The sequence below is a fragment of the Penicillium bovifimosum genome (assembly GCF_028826915.1).
Source record: "Penicillium bovifimosum strain IBT 22155 chromosome Unknown utg000002l_segment0_segment0, whole genome shotgun sequence".
Classification (NCBI taxonomy): Eukaryota; Fungi; Ascomycota; class Eurotiomycetes; order Eurotiales; family Aspergillaceae; genus Penicillium; species Penicillium bovifimosum.
This window is the reverse complement of record NW_026622711.1, coordinates 477335-495624: the sequence shown is the minus strand read 5'-3', so window position 1 is coordinate 495624 and position 18290 is coordinate 477335. Positions and strand designations below refer to the sequence as shown.

Below are 18290 nucleotides of genomic sequence, written 5' to 3'. Positions count from 1 at the left end.
CCCATTTAAACCCGCAATTCAGCACCAGCAGCCTTTCGTAACCTGTTCATGACAGCCGCAGCCAGGTCACCCTCGCTATCCGGCACACCTTCCACATAGATCACATCAACATCAAGCTCATCCAGACCGCGGAGGGCAGCAAAAAGACCATGCGCGATGGAAACTGCGTCGGAGCCGAGATGATAGTCGTACGCCATCTTTGCACGGCCATTACTACCCGTATCAGGTACGGGGACCGGGAAGCTGATCACGTTTTCCACGGGCGAAGGCACAGGGCTCGAGGTCTTGGCAATTTGATCTTCTGACGCAAGCTCCAAGCCCAGTTTCCAGTTCCGCGTGCGGATAATACCAATATTGTGGGCGCCGATCGCTGTATCCTTCAAATCGGCTTTCACGTGCTTCACCACTCCGGCTTGGCTGGATGACGGCTCGAAGAGAACTACCCGTGCCTTCGGAGAGTAGTGGCGATATTTCATGCCCGGTGCGCGAGGGACCTCCTTCACGTCTAATGAGCCGTCTTTGTACCCGACTGCCACGGTCTCCCATCCTTCGCATTTTCGGATTTCGTCAATGCCGATGCCACCAGGGCGTAGAATGGCGGGTGGGTCGCAGAGTCCGTCGACCACGGTGCTCTCGACGCCGACGCCAGATGCGCCGCCATCGAGAATTAGATCGATTCGGCCTTGGAGATCGTGGTATACATGCTGCGCGGTTGTGGGGGATGGCTTGGTGGATGCGTTTGCAGATGGCGCGGCGAGCGGACGGTCTGTTGCATGGATGAGAAGACGTGCCAGTGGGGAGGAGGGCATGCGGACGCCGAATGTAGTCAGTTTGGATGTAACCTCTGGCGCCAATGGGGAGCCGGACGAGTTAGGTAGAATTATTGTAAGCGCACCGGGCCAGAATTTGTCGATCAAAGGTTTATAGATCGGGGGAATGCTGATTGATGGTGTCTTGGTTCCAGTAGGGCTGCTTCGGAGGGTGGGGTTTAGCAGACGCTCGAGCATATCGAGTGAGTCGATGTGAACAATTAGCGGGTTGTCCGAGGGCCGCTGTTTTGCGCGGTAGATTCCCTGGACAGAAGAACTGCGTGTGGCATCCGCACCCAACCCGTACACGGTCTCAGTAGGAAAGGCGACAGGCAGGTCACTTGAACGAAGGAGTTCGGCGGCTTCTTCGATGGCCTTGGACTCGGGCGTCTGTTGGCTACGCTCTTTCGCCCACCATTCTGCTAGAGACAAATCGCCGGGCCCCTGGCTGAGCCGTTGGACAGAAAGGATGCGCGTTTGCGTAGACATTGTGGTCAGAAATCTGGCACAACTGCGCTGACAGTGGCCGGCAAAAACGCGTGTGAGAAGCAGCTTGCTGTCTTTAAGAAGAACCCAATGGGCAATGACGCACCGTTCAGGCGCACACGCGGTGAGAGGAGGGGCCAATGATGCCCGAGAGGACTCAGTTTCAATCACGCGAAAAAAAACTTCTTGTTGCCTAAGCGTCGAATCGGAGGTGATTCTAAAATATTCAATCGACTATCATCATGCACAATGCCGTCAGAAGCGATAACAGCGCTCTATGCAAAATCGCGAGAAAATCGACTCGGAGCACGGGGCCATGACGTCGGATGACTCAGCATATCAGGCAGCTTCAGCCCTACCCTCACCAGGATAATATTGGCAGTAGAGTCACAGAAGAGACGACATGTTAGTAATTTAGGTCCGAATACAAGCAGCCTAGTATGCAGTCTAAGCGGGCTGTGCCCGTGGTCGATCAATATCGATGGCCATCATGGCCTAGGGGTGGCATGCCGCCGCATACATCGGCTTGGCGCCACGGGCAATAGTTGCGATAACCCTCACAAACTGAATTCGAAGCTCTAATCTATGTACTTTCTACATGTATGGTATACAAGAAACGATCACTTCTTCTTGCTCTTACCGCCTCCCCTGCCACCTCCACCACCACTCTTTCCTCCTTTACCCTTGCCCTTATCACCGCCTCCGCCTCCAACACCCGCGGTCATGATGCGCACCTTGCCCACAACCATGGTGTTGATGATCTCTGTATCCTTCCAGCCCTTTATGAGGTCACCTTCCCGCTCGCGAAGACGCTCCGCATCGGCACGGGGGATCCCAATATCTTCGGCATGTTCCTTCTTGACTTTTCCAGTGGTGGTCTCGGCCACCCACCGACCAACGATCTCCTTGACGGCCTTGCCTTTCTTCACGGTGCCTGGCTGCAGCTTGACTTTGTATTTATAGCGACCAAGTGCAGCCCATGGGGCACAGACTGGAATGGCAGCAATGATCTCGTCCTCCGTAGTTGGTGTACCAACCAAGGCTGGAATCCAAGTAAGATCCGCAGCTTCCGCTGCAGCAGTCTCCTCGTTGTAATCATCCGCGCCATTCTCTGTGAATTGAGCCTGACGCTTGCGCTCAGCTTCAGCAGCACGCTCATGCTGGGCCCGACGTCGTTGCCTTTGCGCCTCAGCCTCGCGCTCGCGCTGTTCCTTGGCTTCAGCGGCCTTGGCAGCCTTTGCGGCTTTTCCTTTGTTGGCACCCACTAACCGAAGAGCAAGCTCGCGTTCTTCCTCATCTTGATGAGCATACTTGGCAGCTGCGCGCTTATCCTTGGCCCGCTTGCCCCGAGTGGGAGGAATACGTGGTTGAGCTGGCTCTCCCTCGCCTGGACGATCAAGAGGTTTGCCCTGCCGCAACGTGCGTCGCTCTCGAGCGGACAATTTTGGCTCTTCCTGTTGGTCGGACGCTGTATTTTGATCGGCTGCTGGTGCATCTTCCTCTCCCTCTAGGTGATCGTCTGCTGTTTCTTCCTCTGGCTCAGTCTCAGGCTCAGAATCTGGTTCTTGAGGTGCCTGAGAGGGTGTAAGCTCAGAGTCGCCTCGTTGAAGAGGATTTCTAATGGTAGATTTGCGATCTTCATCCCCCTCTTCTTCTGATACCGCATCATCTTCCTCCTTCTCTGCATCTCCAGCGGTGACTTCGGCAGTGTTCTCGGCGGCCTGCTCGGGAACCTCCTCAATAGCCTCCGTCTGCCCTGGAGTATCTTGCGCCACAGGTGAGGTATCCTTCGGCCCGGAGTCGTCATTCTGACCGGCGGACGTGATAGCAGCTTGCGGCAAGTCAGTGTCGAATAACTGCCTGTGCTTGCGAGCACTCTCCTGGCTGATTTGGAACATAATGCCAAATCCAAGCACCAGCTGCGATGGGGCCAAAAAGTTCTTTTCTCCCTTGATTTGGAACACGCCTGTGGGCATGATTCCGCTACCGTTCTCAGCAATTTTCGATACCTGGTAGGCATGCGCCCACCAAGCGGACATAACAGCCTTAGAATCCCAGGCAGTTGAAGTCGCGACGCAAAGATTACCAGCTTGGGATAGTGTGCTTGGGGGAATCGGTGCATCCGCGCTACCAGCGCGGTTCTTCACCACGATGGGCGTTGCACCTTCCAAGTCAGCGTGAACAAAAATATCACCCTTGGCCAGATAGCGCCGGTAGAGCAACTCGCTTTGCATAGCATCTCGTGCACTATCGAAATCAGCATATGTTGCAGAACCAAGTTGGATGCGGTCACATACCCTATGACAAGATAGCCTTCTGAAGAGATGAAGAAGATGAATTTTTCGAACCAGAACGGCACCCGAGCCTGGCGCAAGACTTGCTTCTCTTTCTTCAGTCCTCGCTTGAGATCTGTGGTCACCTTCTTCTCGTGGCTCTTCAGTGCCTTCGTAGAAGACTGCGCTGTCCTCTGCGCCTTCTCCGATGCTATCTTCTTCTGGTCAAAGTACTGTGATGCATTCGCCCATGGGCTCAAACCAAGGTCAATGTCAATAGTCAAGACCTTGGACTCTCGTTCCGCACGGTCTCTCTCTTCCTGTGCTTCATTTTCCGCGTCCGATCCTGATTCATCACTGCTAGAAAATTCCTCTTCTTCCTCGTCGTCACCTACCTCTCCAAGAAGTAGCGTGACAGTGTTCTCGTACAGTTTGAGGGGCAACTTGATGATTTGCGCCACTGGGTTGCCGCGATCCTGTTCCAACTCTATTAGGCGTGCTATCTCTCCCCAGTCCATTCCTTGGGCCACTAGCCCGTTGACGGCATCCATTGCCTCCTGCACTCTGTATAGATTATCGTGGATAGCTTCCGCTTTGCGAATGTGTAGTTCTTGCGCATTCTTGAGCGCATCAATCTGCTTCTTGTGCTCAGACCTGACGGATTCAAGCTTCTTTTTGGCCGCCTCCTCACGCTCTGTCAATCGTGACTCAAGTCGTTGCGATTCTAGAGAAGAGAAGTACTCGTCGACTGTGGCATTGAAGCGCTCGAATTCCAGAATTTTGATGCCTGGTTTATCCTCAAATTGTCGAGGCTTGAATGGGTGGAAATCTTCGTAAAGCAAAGCCGGGGCCTTTGCTGACGTCTCTCCTTCAGGGATAGGTCGCGTGTCTTCTTTCGCAACAATGTAGCCCGGATGGCTGGCGCCAGAATCAAAGGCATTGGAAATTCGATGCGCTTCTTCCAGGACCTCCTTCACCGTGCGCATGAGATCTTGGCTTCCCAGCACTTGATCCAATGGTGTTGCTGTGTCGAATTCCTTCAACGCAAAGACATGGTCCAACAACAAGGGAGGGTATTCGGGAAATCCTTGCGACAAAGCCTTCCGCAAAACGTTAGTGTCCTTTTTCTTGGACTTTTTGGGCGCATTCCCCTCTTGGGCAAAAAGTGCCTGTGCCTTTTCCAATGTCTGCAGAACTCGGTCCGATGTGATGTCCGGAACCCCATCATAGTTCTGCTTGTTAGACACGGTATACTTGAGACCAGCCTTAATCTCTTCCTGACCTACACCGGCGGGAACTTGACGGAAGAAAGCAAGAATGTTATACTCGCGGTCCGTCAAGATGATGTTACCACCGGCAAAGAACTCGAGAAAGATGTGATATGCGCCATCGCTGAAAGAAAAATCAATGATGCGATCGGTTCCAATCTGGGAGATGCCTGTAATCCGACGGGATTTCAGGTATTTTCGGAGACGGGTCACGAAGGGCGAAGGGGTGGTTGCTGCAGTGCGTGAATATTGCGTGACATGAGTGCGGAACCCGGAGTCAACGATGAGTTGGCGACGGTGGTCTGGCTTGGCTAGTTTGAAAAGGAAGATACGCTAGTAAGGAAGGTATGTCAGTTCGGCTCTCTTCAATATCAACGGAGAAAGGAGGCGCACCGAGGACAGGTCGTAGATATTGGATACCCGGAGGTTGACGCACTCTGACGCCAATTCCTGCGTGATAACCTGGGGCTGTTAGTATGATGACTGATTTGCAGTGGCATTGAACATACCTTAACGTCCAAAGATGAGAATCGCTGCTTCATGGTTGTTTTAAAGAAGAGAAAAGCCTTGGGAGGAATTTTCGAAGGTGACGTATGCGGGGCATAGAGAGGGCGGGCAGCTCTCGGAGTCCCAATTTAGAATAGCGGCCATTTTGGATTAATCCCATGCTGCCTCCGAATATTCCCCTATCTACATCCACCGACATCGTATGCAATTAGCGGTTGAGATCGGTCAAACCTCGGCCTCATAATGAGATAGGATGTCTTCTCTATATGCTCGCGGTGACATCTCTTTGATGTGGTTGCCTTCCTGTGCAAGGCTGACAGCCTGACATGACACTTCCTTCTCGCACTATCTCCACGCAGTGTGTCTTCCCACTGGACAGACAGACTGAAACTTTTGCAATTCTCAGGTGTGGTGCCAGCATGCATGAAAGCTCCCGCATCTCTCATCAGGGGGGACTCTTCAGAGGTTAAGCCTGGTGTATAACATGTCCAACTCGGAAACGAATGAAAGCCCCGGGAAAGCAGATCAGCTTGTCCTGGTATAGAGGTTATGTACGGCAATGCTAGTGATGCTCTACTGTGTAAGGTCCTGAGTACTCTTATTGATCGATGATCGGATGTATCTCTTCAATCCCAGTGATCATGTTGATCTTCCAACCATCATCTCGGGCTTGGATTGTCGAGAATAGCGCTGTGTTGTTTACATCAACCAGTTTAGTTCGAATGCCGACCTACAGTAGTACGCCGAGGTAGTACCGTATACAAGTATGGCGACCAATCGACTATCCAGGCCTGGCAAGATCTCCGGCAATTTGGTAGGGCTCACATTCCAGCGAGATCCCATTCCGCACATCACCCAGACACCCGGCTTGTTTACATTGAGATACCGATATAGCGAAGAATGTTCAGCCTTTATCAGTATCCTGTAAACATACTGACTCTTTGATAAATGGAGCAAGGGCGTCCTGAGTTGATCTTCTCCTCCAGCCACACTCAGATTGCAAATCTTGGATCATCTCCTTACCTATTGTCCACATTTTACTCAGATCAATTCTAAAGATGAAGCTCACTATCTTCTTCCCGCTGGCCGCTTTCTTGTCTTGGGCTGTCGCTGACGTCTCCGACGCATCTGAAGATGCCAGTCCTTGCCTTGTGTGCTGCCCTTATCTCGACGTATGGATGAACTGAAGAACACTAACCATCCTTCTTGTTTTGCACAGCTCCGATGTCTTTCTGAAGCCGCTGCAGTCGCTGGCTGTATCTCCTCTGTTGATGCCAAATGCACTTGCGCAAGCCCAGCGTTCAAGGACACGCTCACTGCCTGTTTGAAGATTTCTTGCACACCGGATGATGCGAAAGGTATATCTCCCGTCTGGCTTCCTATTCTGTGCATTCTTCTTTCCTTGTGGTCTTCCGACAGCTTATCAGGCTGTGAGAGTCTTGGGCTAATCTTTTCCAAACCATAGTTGCTGGAAGATTGCATGTTGAACGTTGTGGTGGGACTGCCCCAGAGATATAGACGAGGCGATAGGTATATATTGACGTGCACACGATTGTTTTCCGGGTTTGAATGGATCCATGGAAGTGGAAATACCTAGTTAGGTAGCGGGTTGAATTATTTAATCGCTGAATATCATTTGTTTGTCCTTGGAAGATGCCCGAACTGGAATAAATATCGGTAGGTTGGCCCTGGTCTTATCCATGTAGGTATTAAGCGGGTGTACTCTGTAGCTAGTTATGATGCGCTTGCTTGTTGAACGTGAAATCTATTCAATCCTCGATCCAGAAAGCGATGCAGTAGGTTCTAACCTAGGGCACTTGGTTGTAGATAAGTCGAGGGGATCGCCTGCCGAGGTGTTGCACTGAACTGGGGAATGCCGTGACCGATACCTATTCCACCTATGCTTCAGCTGCCATCATTGAACAAACCCGCTATCAGATGGATGGTTGGGGTCTAGACTCCTGCTAGTCTGGCAGATCTCTACCTAGCTTTCAAGTCCACAATTGCTTGCATCTCACTGTATCAGAAAAGCTAGAACCTTGGCTATCGTATAGTACGGAGTACAAGTGTTATGTAGTCTACGGGGCTATGCATCTGCCGAGGTAGCGGGAGTCCTACGATCAAGTGCAATTTGGCGAGCGAATGAGACCCCTGGAAGAACTCCATCATTGCGATTGCACGAGATTGATATCGAGAATGGGAAAAGGTAAAGACAATAAGTGAACATTCAAGCGTTTTTGTTCTGGACTTCATATTCTGATCGACCCATCAACCCATAACCCATTTAAGCGACGTTCTCGACGTTCTCATAGGCAGTGGGGAAGCGCTTCATGTTCTCCTCAATGAGACCGTGACCACGGAGGAACTGAACGTAGGCACCATCCTGGCGGAGCTTGCCCTCCTGGCGGAGCTGGACGTAGTCCTCGCGGCGGACGGGAGTGAAACCCCAGTTCTTGGAGACAATGATCTTTTGGCGACCGGGGAACTTGTACATAGAGCGGCGGAGGGCCTCGAGAGCGGTAGCACGGTGGGCGTCACGGGTGCGGACGGACAGAATGATCTGGCCAATGTTCACACGGGCGACGAGACCCTGGGGCTTACCGAAGGCACCACGCATACCGGTCTGCAGACGATCGGCACCAGCGCAAGACAACATCTTGTTGATACGGACGACGTGGAAGGGGTGCACACGGACGCGCAGGTGGAAACCTTCCTTACCGGCGATCTTCACAAGGTACCTGTGAAAAGTTATAAGATTGCGTCCATGGGTGTGAGAAAAATGTTGAAAGTGAATCGGAAACGTACTTGTTGGCGCAAATACGGGCGGCCTCAAGAGCCTCGGAGGACAGCTGCTCGTACTCGTTGGAGACCAAGTGGATGCAAGTAGGGAAGTCATCCACGTTGGCCTTCTTACGACCAAGATCGAAGATACGAATCTTAGGGTCGGGAACACCACGGTTGAACCGGGACTTGGGGTAAGGCTGCACGTAAAGACTGATGTCAGCGAAAATCGCTCATCTTTCAAGACCAAAAAAGATCCTCCAAAATTCCACGAGCCCAAGGCAACGCAAATCGCCATTATCCAGCAGCAAGAATAGAACTCCAGTCATGGCGAGGTGGTCGTTGGCGAAACCTCCTGGCACACTCCCCACAACCAAGATATCCATCCGCACAAATCTTCAAAACCACGCGAAATCGGCACGCACCTTGTTCTTGCAGTAGCGGTAACATCTCGCGGGACGACGGGCCATTTTGAGTGCTGGAGGTGTGTTGATGGCACTTCCTGCGAACTGGGTATGGGTTGTCGTTGGTGTCGAGGGTTCGAAGAGAGAAAGAGAAAAGAGGGTCGGTTTCCGCTGGTCACGGGTTCTGATTTCCAATCAGCACTGTGGCAAAAGGGTTTAACCCTACATATGCCTGGGCGCTCAGGCCTGAACCAAGCTTAAGGCTCATCACCTGATAGGTCAAAGATATTCCCCGCTCCCTATTTGTCAGCGGAGATTCCAACTTGGAACTTTGTTAGTTATCGTATTCTCCTCCGATCTTACTGCGAACGGAGTACATTCAGATGTGAGTCACTTGGAGTTATGTTTTTGAGACGTTTAACTATGGGTTTCTACCAATCAGAAAACAATGCCTTCAATTTCGCCGTGGCCTGTCCACTTTGGGACTACTGTGGCAAGATTTATAAGCATCTTTTGACGACAATGAGTCAAGAGCCCCTGAAATATGCAGGGGTCACGTCATTCATTTCCTTCCGTATCGGACTGCCGTTGGAAGATAAGCAGCTCCATCTCCAACCTGGGTAGCTGAATCAAGAGCGGAATACTTTCAGGGCTTGTACGATGTACTGCTTATACTGAGTTCAGCGGCCATGCTGGGTTTTGGTTCAATCCACGAGAAAAGTGAACATTCAACATGCGGCTAGTTGTCGAGTCTTCTGCTTATTTCGACTCATTATTGCCATCCTGGTCCTCCAACCACAGTCCACCCGAATGGTGCCAGTAGCCCAGGCTGCGGCAAGCAATGGCTGGTGGCGGAGGCGAATGCCCATTCAAGGCACAACCTTTGAAGTGTATGAACCATGTTAGGGATCGAGGTTGCACATTTGCCCCGGCGACTGGCAACAAAGGTGGTCTCAAAAGGCGACTCACGTTGTTGCCAGAGAGTCGATGTACAAGTTCTTAGCAAGCATTGCACCAGTCAAAGTTCAGAGAGGGCTAAAGGTTGGACATTTAGAGGCGATGACTATGAGTGTTTATGACAAACTTGGCTGTGCTATATAGATCACCTTCCTATTTCTCATAACCAGTGAACCTGGAGATCACTTTGGACACCTAGTTATAGAGCCATCAATGCTTAGCGGGTAGAGGTGTCATGTCACTGCTCAGAGTATCGAAATTCTCGACACATTGAACACATTTATCAAAATTGTCCCCCGAGATTGTGCTTCAAATGTAATCAAATATCTCTGAATGCGCTCCTGCCTGGATCAATGAAGCGGATGCAATCAAGAATGGTTGAAGACCCTGTCCCTACTTAAGTACTGCGTAGTTATGGATACTGTGGAGAGGGAAATACGTTATTCCGGATCGCCTTGTATCTAGCCTGAGGCAGTCAATTTTGTAACGGCCCAAATGCGCTTGTATCGGACTTTTCATGGGCTGATGCCATCCACGAATGTGTTTCATTACCAAAACCTTGCTACAAGTTTCTAACAATAAAGTCACAAGAGGGAATCTCCAAATATAGCCAGACTAAGCCAGTTACCTCGTATCTTTTCTTCATTTGCTGCTCTTCCAGCAAATTACTACTCGTATTGCTTCCAGCCCCCAAAGCCGTTACTGCGTATTTTTAGATACAGTAAGGGATCCGCATTCCTCACAACACAACTTTGATTTAAGGTCTGCAATCGTTTCTTCTCATTCTCCTCTCATTCCAAGTCTCATCCGGTAACTGTTTCCGATGATCCTCCATCTTTGATCGACCATGTGGCACACGATCAATCTGTGACAGCTTTCACCACAATTCCGGCCTTCAATCTCCCATACAAGCGCTCTCCACAAGGTGTCCACTAGGTTTTGACCGCTCCTAATTACACTTGCACCCTTTCCTCTTCTTCCCTCGATTGAAAGAGATCGTGAGATATATAGATTTCATTTCTTATACGACTTGGCATCCCACCATGTCATCAACGCCAGCAACGCCTCGCAGGCCTGGGACCCCCGGCACTTCCAGCAAATCATCATCCGCAGATCCGCACTCAAAGGATGGGTCCACCACACGAGGACATGCACGCTCGCCCAGCGCCGCAACAAACGGACTTAACCGCTCCCCCTCCCTAAGAGGTTCTACTCCCGTATCTGCGCGCGCGGCTGCAAGAAAACCTGGCCGCTCCAACCTCAGCATGTCGAACGTTCCACGAGTCTCCAATGACCCCTCCGAGGAGGAGGCGCGGGCCCAGAATGCCGCCCTTATTGTGGAATTGCGGGAGCAGCTTCAGAAGGCTGAAACTGCATCGGAACAATTCCAAAAACAACTAGGTGTTCTGCAAATGCGCCTCGATGAAGCAATCAGTGAACAAAGCAAGTTGGAGGATCAGGCTCACGAGCGAGACAGTCGGATTGAGGCTCTCAACAGCGAGGTTCGGGACCAGGCTCGTCAAATCAGAGACTTGGAACAAAATCACGAGGCGGAGCGGAATGCTATGCTCCAAGAGAAAGAACAGCAGACTAGCCGGGAGGAAGAAATGCAGGCGACAATCCAACGTTTGAAGGACTCGATGGCGCAGAAGGACCTGCGCATGAACGCGGAAGGAGATCGCCAGGTTTCCCGATCTTGTAAGGCCCTCACACCCCAGACAGTGTTCATTACTTTCATTAATACTGACACCCATAAAGCCAGCTTCCGCAATCGAGCATCCCCGGATTTGGACGGTCAATTTGCGCCCTCTTCGCACCTCGAGCGGAGCCCGTCCCGCAACAACTCTACCCTCCTCCTCCAAAAAGACAAACTCATCGAATCATTACGGCTCGAACTGGCCGAATCACAGATAAAACTTGTTGAGATGGAAAATTCCGGTGGCGGACGTCAGCGAGAACTAGAGAAAGACTTGCTCGAGACTCGCATGGCCAATGCTCGGCTTATGGAAGATAATGAAAGCTACCAGCTTCTTCTCAGCGAGAAGACACTGACTGGTGACTTTGCCAAGGGCGACTTTATGCGAGATGCTAATCCGACAAAGGAGCCGGCGAGTGGCCTAGGGTCTTTGGCGGACGAGCTTGAATCTGTGGATGAGGCCCCTGAAACCGAATCTGTTAACCCATCGGAGGGAGAGCTCAAGGCGTTGAAAGATCAGAACAAAGCCTTGACTCTTTATATCGAGCGCATCATCAGCAGGCTACTCATGCATGACGGGTTTGAGCATATTCTGGACCGAAATGAGGACGATGAGACTTCTACCACGAAAGCCCGTGGTAATGAGAAGGACCTTCCCCCGACTCCACCAGAGAAAGATGACACTGGGGGCCAGGGCTTTTTACAGCGAGCCAAGTCCGTTGTTGCTGGCCCGATGTCGCGTCCTTCAACTCAGCCTCGCTCACGCCCAACCAGCATGATGCCCCCACCGCCACTGTCACAGAATGAGAATCCCAACACTGCGCCAAGCATCCCGTTCCGCACGCAGTCTATCAGGGCTAGTCACCGCCGCAGCCGCTCTGAACAAGTCGACCCGAGTGCAGCGAGCGTCGTTGGTCACATGTACCGCGGACGGAACTCGGGCGGTCCCATCAGCCCGACTGCCGTAGGCCCTGGATCGCGGCAGAGCATGTTCTCCGGAGCAGCAAGCTATATCTCCAGCATGAGCCGGGCACCTTCTCTATCCAGCCAACCGGAGCGGGCGGGCCGCAGCAGCTCTCCTAGCATCACGAGCGATCCTCATGGAGACACTGCCTCTACCGGAGCCACCTCCAGCCCTCCTCGCTCTAACAGCGGTATGAACAACTACACTGGAGCCGTGATGCAACAGGACAAGTTGCGCCCTCTGCGTCTGGTCAGTGAAACTGCCAGAATCAAGGAGGAGGAGGAAGCGGCACGCAAGAAGGAAAACCGCGCGAGCTGGATTCCATGGTTAAACCGCGCCAACCCGGACAAAGCGCCGCAGTAGGCCATGTTCTCCAAGCAGTATGATTTGATGTGATCTTTGACCGGTCTTTACCATATTTTTAACATACCCCATCCCTTACGATGCACATAACGCAAGTCATGTCTTAGATTGCACGCCCTCTATCCCGATGACCTCTATTTTTCATGTTTTTTGACGCAGTCCTGTCATGATCTTCCCATTCGATGTGGTCTCAGAAGGAGTCTTTTCTTGCTTTGTCATATATTATTCCCCCCGGGCCCAACCCTTTACGATGATGTATTTTCACTCACGTTATATCATATCCTCGATTCTGAAAGCAATGCCTCATCATAGTGTTGTGTGTAGTGACATAACAAGGCCAACGAATGGCTGGTCATATCTTCACATCAGCTACCTTGATTCAACAGGCCCTTCATCATAATAATCATAATACAGAGAAGGACCCAAACGCCGAAACGGATTCACGTAATGTGCAAGATACTCTTAAGTTCTAAGAGCGATGAACATCAATTTCTGCGAAAAGTGCATGCAACGTAGTTGGCATACCTACTGTGTAGTACTAGTGGCTCCGTTTATTTAGGGTAGGATCTCTCCTGCAAGGCGGAACAACATTAGTGCGTCTCCGCCTCCGGCCAGATAGGCGGTTGAGAGCATCAACAATCATAAACGCATTCTACAATTGCTCTCCACACCAATAATCACCATGCCTGGTCCTCTATCCCTCTTCTCCGTCAATGCGGTCCTCGTCATGTCCGCTGACGATGGCTCCCGAATCTTGGCAAAGTACTACTCAGCACCACACCCCCCCGCCGGCGCTGCACCGAACTCGACTGACTACCCCGGTGCCAATCCCTACCCCACCGTCAAGGAGCAGCGCGCTTTCGAGAAGGGTCTACTCGAGAAGACCAACAAATCCGCAAGCGATGTGATCCTGTACGACAACCGCATTGTGGTCTTCAAGATGGAGAGCGACGTCATGCTCTACGTTGTTGGAAGCGCCGATGAGAACGAGGTCCTGCTGTACAATGTTGTACTGTCACTGCGCGACACTCTGGGAATCTTGTTCAAGTATGTTCTGGTCTCACAGTGTGATATCTGGCCGGATGGTTGCTAATAATCTCGTGAATCAGGGGTGCAACCGACAAGCGTACTATTGTTGAGAACTACGACCTCGTTGCCTTGGCCATTGACGAAATTATCGACGACGGAATTATCCTCGAGACTGATCCGGTCATGATCTCTTCCCGTGTCAGCCGCGCACCTGCTGCTGATGCACCCAACATGAAGAACATCGATCTCACGGAACAAGGTCTAATGAACGCCTGGGAGTTCGGCAAGCGGCGTCTTGCAGAGGGATTGCGACAGATGTAAATGGGAAACGAACTTTTGTCTTGCGTTGGAGGGCTTTGATGTGTTTTCGCCCTCGTTGGAGCATTTCTTGACTGTTTTTCACCCGCTTTTCTTCCTGGCTGGTCCTGGCGTGTTATGGTTCTCTCAGTTTTCTTTGTCTGTTGGCCTTGGTTATTTGTGCCAGGTTTCGATGACATACTAGACCTGCTTTTCTCATTTCCCTAGCATACTAAAAATCTCCTGGCTACATTGTCGTACTATGTTCGACATTGACAATCGTGCGCCGGGATGAAGCATAATTTATGATCATATGTCCGAGACTTACAGTATTAAGACCAAATCAGCTCATCCAAACTCCATCCACTTTGTACTCAGCCCCGGTCATGAAAATTGCTTCCTCGCCGAGAAGAAAAGTGATGACCGTGGCAACTTCAACTGGCTCTGCCTGGCGCTTCCGTGCTGTCTTTTGCAAGCCACGCTTGACATTCTCTGGGTATTTGCCCAGTCTCCTGGCGGTGGTCTGGATCCATTCATTCACCGATTTGCTATTGCGCACGCCGATAACCGTGGGCATACGCTTGTCCTATTTGCCGCTATTTGGCAGGGACTGAGTAGCTGTCTTCAGGGATTTCTCGTTTACATCCGTCAGAGAGATGGCTGCGCCACGACTTGCGAGAAGCTTTGCTGTTATCAAGCCATTCCAGAGGCTTCGCTGGTGATGGCAACGTAGGAAAAGCATTGTGTTAGCTCGAGAGACGTACAGTAGGGGATTGATCGATACTTGCCACTTTGCCCTCGAAACATGCCGTTGTCTTACACTCGACGCTATATGATAATGCTAGACTTGTAAGTACAGATAATCCCACGTTGTGAAGGTAACCAAGCACCATAGAAACAGGCAAGTGTCCGCTATCGCAGATCCACCACGGTTTCCCGCAGATCACCCCAGTTGGACAACATCGAATACTCTCTCATCCAAACATGCAGCACAGCCAGTGAAGCCCAGGAGGTCTTCATGGTTCTAACCTGCAATAGTGCCGAAGTCACCATGGCAAATGGAGACGAGGGACGACATCTTATCGGACGACCAGTGAAGCGCTAGTCTGAAAAAGGCAATAACCTTAATCTTATCTTCCCCGCATTTGAGGATCACGTGCCGGCGCCTTCCTTTTCGTGTTTGATTCGTGTTTATTTTGGTCTGGGAAATAGGAAGGTACCTTCAAATGGGAAGGAGCCACCGGGGCGCCGCTTGAAGGTGCACTCAGGTGCACGGTGCACGGTGCACCTCATATCTGATCAGAACATGGGGAGTGGACATTTCTCATTTTGATTAAATCGACACAGAATGGACAAAACCCCAAGGTTGCTTCGACGCGTCGTGGAAATACATGACGATGACTACATCCATTGCACATCCAAGCTTGGGGCCTTGGGCTCTCAGGCATTACGAACAAGCGGTTACAGGCCATCCACAGACTTACTCATAGATGTCCGGATGAGCAGCCTTGATAATATCGGCCCCCTGACACAGTTAGCAACAATTCCGAGCAACACGGATTCCAACACACCTTTTCTCCAATCATGTAAATCGCATTCTGAATCCGGCAGTCTGGAATAACGGGGACAATAGACGCGTCGACAATGCGAAGTCTCTTGGCCCCATGAACTCTTAGTTCAGGATCCACCACACCCTGTTCAATGTCCCGAGAGAGTCTGGCAGTGCCGCAGGGATCTACAACAATGAGTCTTCATATCCCGTACTCAGGTAACTCATTGAACTTACGATATCCAGTTTGTGCCCGATCCAGAATCATCTGATTCATCTCTTCATTGGATTCACGCGGCATGGGCCAGGGATAGTCCTCGGCAATGAGGTCTTTCATCACATTGCCGTCCGTTAGGATGTCATCAATAAATCGGACACCCTCTCGCAGAGCCAGGATGTCCAGTTCATCAGAGAAGTAGTTCAGATTGATATCTGGTTGTTCGCGTGGATCGACTGAGTTGAGTCTGACATATCCACCCCTCGACTGTGGGCGGAGGAGATCAACGATGACGGTAAGCCAGTCTCCCTCCGGCGGAATGGGGAAGTGCCATTGGAATGCGTCACAAAACATGGGCTAGCTCGATAAGCAAGTAGGTCTAACTGGGGGCATGTTGGGCTGTCAGCTTACAACAAAGTCAATCTCGAAATGAGGTTGGCCTTCCGGCCCGAAAGGATCCTTGCCTCCATTGCTTGCTTTCGCTTGGCGATATGCTTCGTATTGTTCGAGTCGCTCGTCAATACGTGGAAAGGCAATCATCTCCAGCAGACCACTAGCTAGCGGACCCGTTCTATCCTTGTTGTACTGCTCCACCGCAGCATCATGGTCAGGTCCCTCACGAAGAAGGAAATGATCCAGACCAAGGCCGTCCTTCAACCTGAAAACATGAGGAAGAATGGGATGATCGAGAAGATGCTCGCCCACATGTGGAGAAATTATCACAGGCCCAATACCGTGACGAGCCAGCTCACGTCTGGGTCCGATGCCTGAGAGGAGCAAAAGCTTGGGCGTTTCGAAAACGCCCCCTGCAATGATAATCTCTCTGCTTGCTTTCACTGTGACTGTGACCTCGTTGTGGTCAGCCCCTACAACAGTCACGCTAACGGCAGTATCGCCTTCGAAGTTGATCTTCGTTGCAACTGTGGAGTGCAGAATGGCTATATTCGCCCTACCAGTCACGTATATTGCGCTGTTTGACCGAGCACCGTTGTAGATGGTGCTGATGCAGTGGGCGAGGCCTTCCAGTTACCGTTGTATATGCCTTCATTAGTTCTGTGGCCCTTGCTAGTCCATGCTTTCGTCAGGGCATCTCGAAAAGCACGAGTCTCTGGGAGCAAATTTGCATGGGAGACGTGGATTGGACCGCTCCGGCCGATCTCAGTAAAAGGCGGATTGTAGACTTTATCGTCATCATGGTACGAAGCAGGCTAAACGTGGATCTATTAGCTCGTCCTTACCCGCTACATCCAGCGATGTATACTCCACCTTTTGGAAATATTGCTCGCACTTCTCCCATGTCCACTCGTCCCCGCCGTACTCCCCCCACGAATTGAACGTTTCCTTACTACCGCGAACCCAGGTAAAGTAGTTCAAACAGCTGCTACCACCAAGCACCTTCCCGCGGGTGTTGGGTTTCTCGAGGCGCTCGTAGTCTGGCTTATCGACGAAGGTTGTTTGGTATGACCAGTCATATTTGCTATTTCGGAGTTCAAAGGCCCTGGCAGGCGTCGTGATCATGGAAATGTCGTCAGGGTTACTGTTGTTATCTCAGCTTGAGCGAAGGATTGGAAGCTAGAAACACCGACCCAGCTCCAGCTTCTATCACGAGTATCTTCACATTGGGGTTCTCTGCTAGCCTGCCGGCGACGACGTTTCCGGCTGTTCCACCACCCACGATGATGAAGTCAAATGTAGCTGGGGTTCTTTCGGCCATTGTAGGACGGTAAATGGGCAGTCTGCTGGAGTCCAGTGGTTGCTGGTAAGCCCAGTTTTACCTTATACCCGACGCCGACGCTATATCAGAATGAGAATCAGAGCGATGGATGCATGGTGGCTCGATACGATGCTGTGTATCAGCTCACGCTCACGGATGTTCGGAACTGTGCTTTGCTAATGATATTCAGACTCTCACTTGCTCAGTGGATGGGACACAGGGTTGTTACGTGTGAAACATGAACTTCCCATACTCCTTAGACGTGGAGTACACAAAGATCGTACATCAGGATATTCTTTGAGACTAGCCTTTACATGGACATGGCTTGTGTGACTGCTAAAACCGAGTATCATTGACCGAAATGCGACAATGCCCGTGTCTGGTTGGAATGATTGATTCAACATGCCAGAGGTCAATTGCTTCGAGTGTAATGAGCTAGTTGATAACTGCCCATGCCGGAGGTAAAGGTTACCGATTGTCTGGGCTTGAAGACACCAGTGATGGAACCAATTCTTTGGGAGCGAGTTGTTAGTTGATTGTGGTCGTCCACAGATTGGGATAACGCACCGGGAAGTCGTTCTAGACTGTGATATGCCAGGCGGAACAAGATTACTGGTGGATGGATATCTGGAGGCAGGCTTTTGTAGGTAGCCTTTTCATGTAGCTGCATAAGTCGTGCGCGCCATGCGACACATTGCAAGTGGGCTCACAACGGCCATGGTCCTGGCAAGAAATCCCGGTAGAGTCAAGAGCTGATATCGGTAAGAATGTTCAATGTGTACATCTATATAGTCTACCTTGCGTGTCTCATGTATACCACCACCTCCAACCAGCAAAGAGATGTCCACTTGAATAGAAACACAAGACTGGATGTCATATATTCGAGGTTCAAGATATGAATAGGAGAAACCGAGAAGGAAAATGACAAGAAAGAAACCCTCGACACCATAAACCAGACATTACTCGTTAAATCATT

General features: G+C 51.0%; 9 protein-coding genes across 9 annotated transcripts; 5 read left to right on the top strand and 4 right to left on the bottom strand.

Moving 5' to 3' along the window:
• Positions 1-5: 5 nt before the first annotated feature.
• On the bottom strand, positions 6-1298 carry N7515_001389 (L-threonylcarbamoyladenylate synthase; the record flags this gene model as incomplete). Its single annotated transcript, XM_056662133.1, has 1 exon — positions 6-1298. One exon carries the CDS (start codon positions 1296-1298, stop codon positions 6-8), a length of 1293 nt encoding a protein of 430 aa, XP_056524246.1.
• Positions 1299-1915: 617 nt separating this feature from the next.
• N7515_001388 (putative DUF814 domain protein) lies at positions 1916-5378 on the bottom strand (the record flags this gene model as incomplete). The annotated part of the gene is made up of 4 exons (XM_056662132.1): positions 1916-3542; positions 3593-5169; positions 5230-5298; positions 5346-5378. The coding sequence occupies 4 exons, from the start codon at positions 5376-5378 to the stop codon at positions 1916-1918; spliced, it is 3306 nt and encodes a 1101-aa protein (XP_056524245.1).
• Positions 5379-6401: 1023 nt separating this feature from the next.
• Positions 6402-6861, top strand: N7515_001387 (uncharacterized protein; the record flags this gene model as incomplete). The annotated part of the gene is made up of 3 exons (XM_056662131.1): positions 6402-6515; positions 6563-6701; positions 6809-6861. 3 exons carry the CDS (start codon positions 6402-6404, stop codon positions 6859-6861), a joined length of 306 nt encoding a protein of 101 aa, XP_056524244.1.
• A 766-nt stretch (positions 6862-7627) lies between these two features.
• On the bottom strand, positions 7628-8659 carry N7515_001386 (60S ribosomal protein uL16; the record flags this gene model as incomplete). The annotated part of the gene is made up of 3 exons (XM_056662130.1): positions 8550-8659; positions 8149-8324; positions 7628-8081 (listed from the first exon to the last, which is right to left on the bottom strand). Exons 1-3 carry the CDS (start codon positions 8592-8594, stop codon positions 7628-7630), a joined length of 675 nt encoding a protein of 224 aa, XP_056524243.1. The 5' UTR covers positions 8595-8659.
• A 1869-nt stretch (positions 8660-10528) lies between these two features.
• Positions 10529-12508, top strand: N7515_001385 (uncharacterized protein; the record flags this gene model as incomplete). The annotated part of the gene is made up of 1 exon (XM_056662129.1): positions 10529-12508. The coding sequence occupies one exon, from the start codon at positions 10529-10531 to the stop codon at positions 12506-12508; it is 1980 nt and encodes a 659-aa protein (XP_056524242.1).
• A 682-nt stretch (positions 12509-13190) lies between these two features.
• On the top strand, positions 13191-13858 carry N7515_001384 (coatomer subunit zeta; the record flags this gene model as incomplete). The annotated part of the gene is made up of 2 exons (XM_056662128.1): positions 13191-13555; positions 13618-13858. The coding sequence occupies 2 exons, from the start codon at positions 13191-13193 to the stop codon at positions 13856-13858; spliced, it is 606 nt and encodes a 201-aa protein (XP_056524241.1).
• A 289-nt stretch (positions 13859-14147) lies between these two features.
• N7515_001383 (uncharacterized protein) lies at positions 14148-14567 on the top strand (the record flags this gene model as incomplete). The annotated part of the gene is made up of 1 exon (XM_056662127.1): positions 14148-14567. The coding sequence occupies one exon, from the start codon at positions 14148-14150 to the stop codon at positions 14565-14567; it is 420 nt and encodes a 139-aa protein (XP_056524240.1).
• A 72-nt stretch (positions 14568-14639) lies between these two features.
• On the top strand, positions 14640-14939 carry N7515_001382 (uncharacterized protein; the record flags this gene model as incomplete). Its single annotated transcript, XM_056662126.1, has 2 exons — positions 14640-14683; positions 14777-14939. The coding sequence occupies 2 exons, from the start codon at positions 14640-14642 to the stop codon at positions 14937-14939; spliced, it is 207 nt and encodes a 68-aa protein (XP_056524239.1).
• Positions 14940-15314: 375 nt separating this feature from the next.
• N7515_001381 (GMC family oxidoreductase) lies at positions 15315-17314 on the bottom strand (the record flags this gene model as incomplete). Its single annotated transcript, XM_056662125.1, has 7 exons — positions 15315-15359; positions 15406-15569; positions 15621-15957; positions 16012-16520; positions 16580-16808; positions 16867-17137; positions 17187-17314. The coding sequence occupies 7 exons, from the start codon at positions 17312-17314 to the stop codon at positions 15315-15317; spliced, it is 1683 nt and encodes a 560-aa protein (XP_056524238.1).
• Positions 17315-18290: the final 976 nt, after the last annotated feature.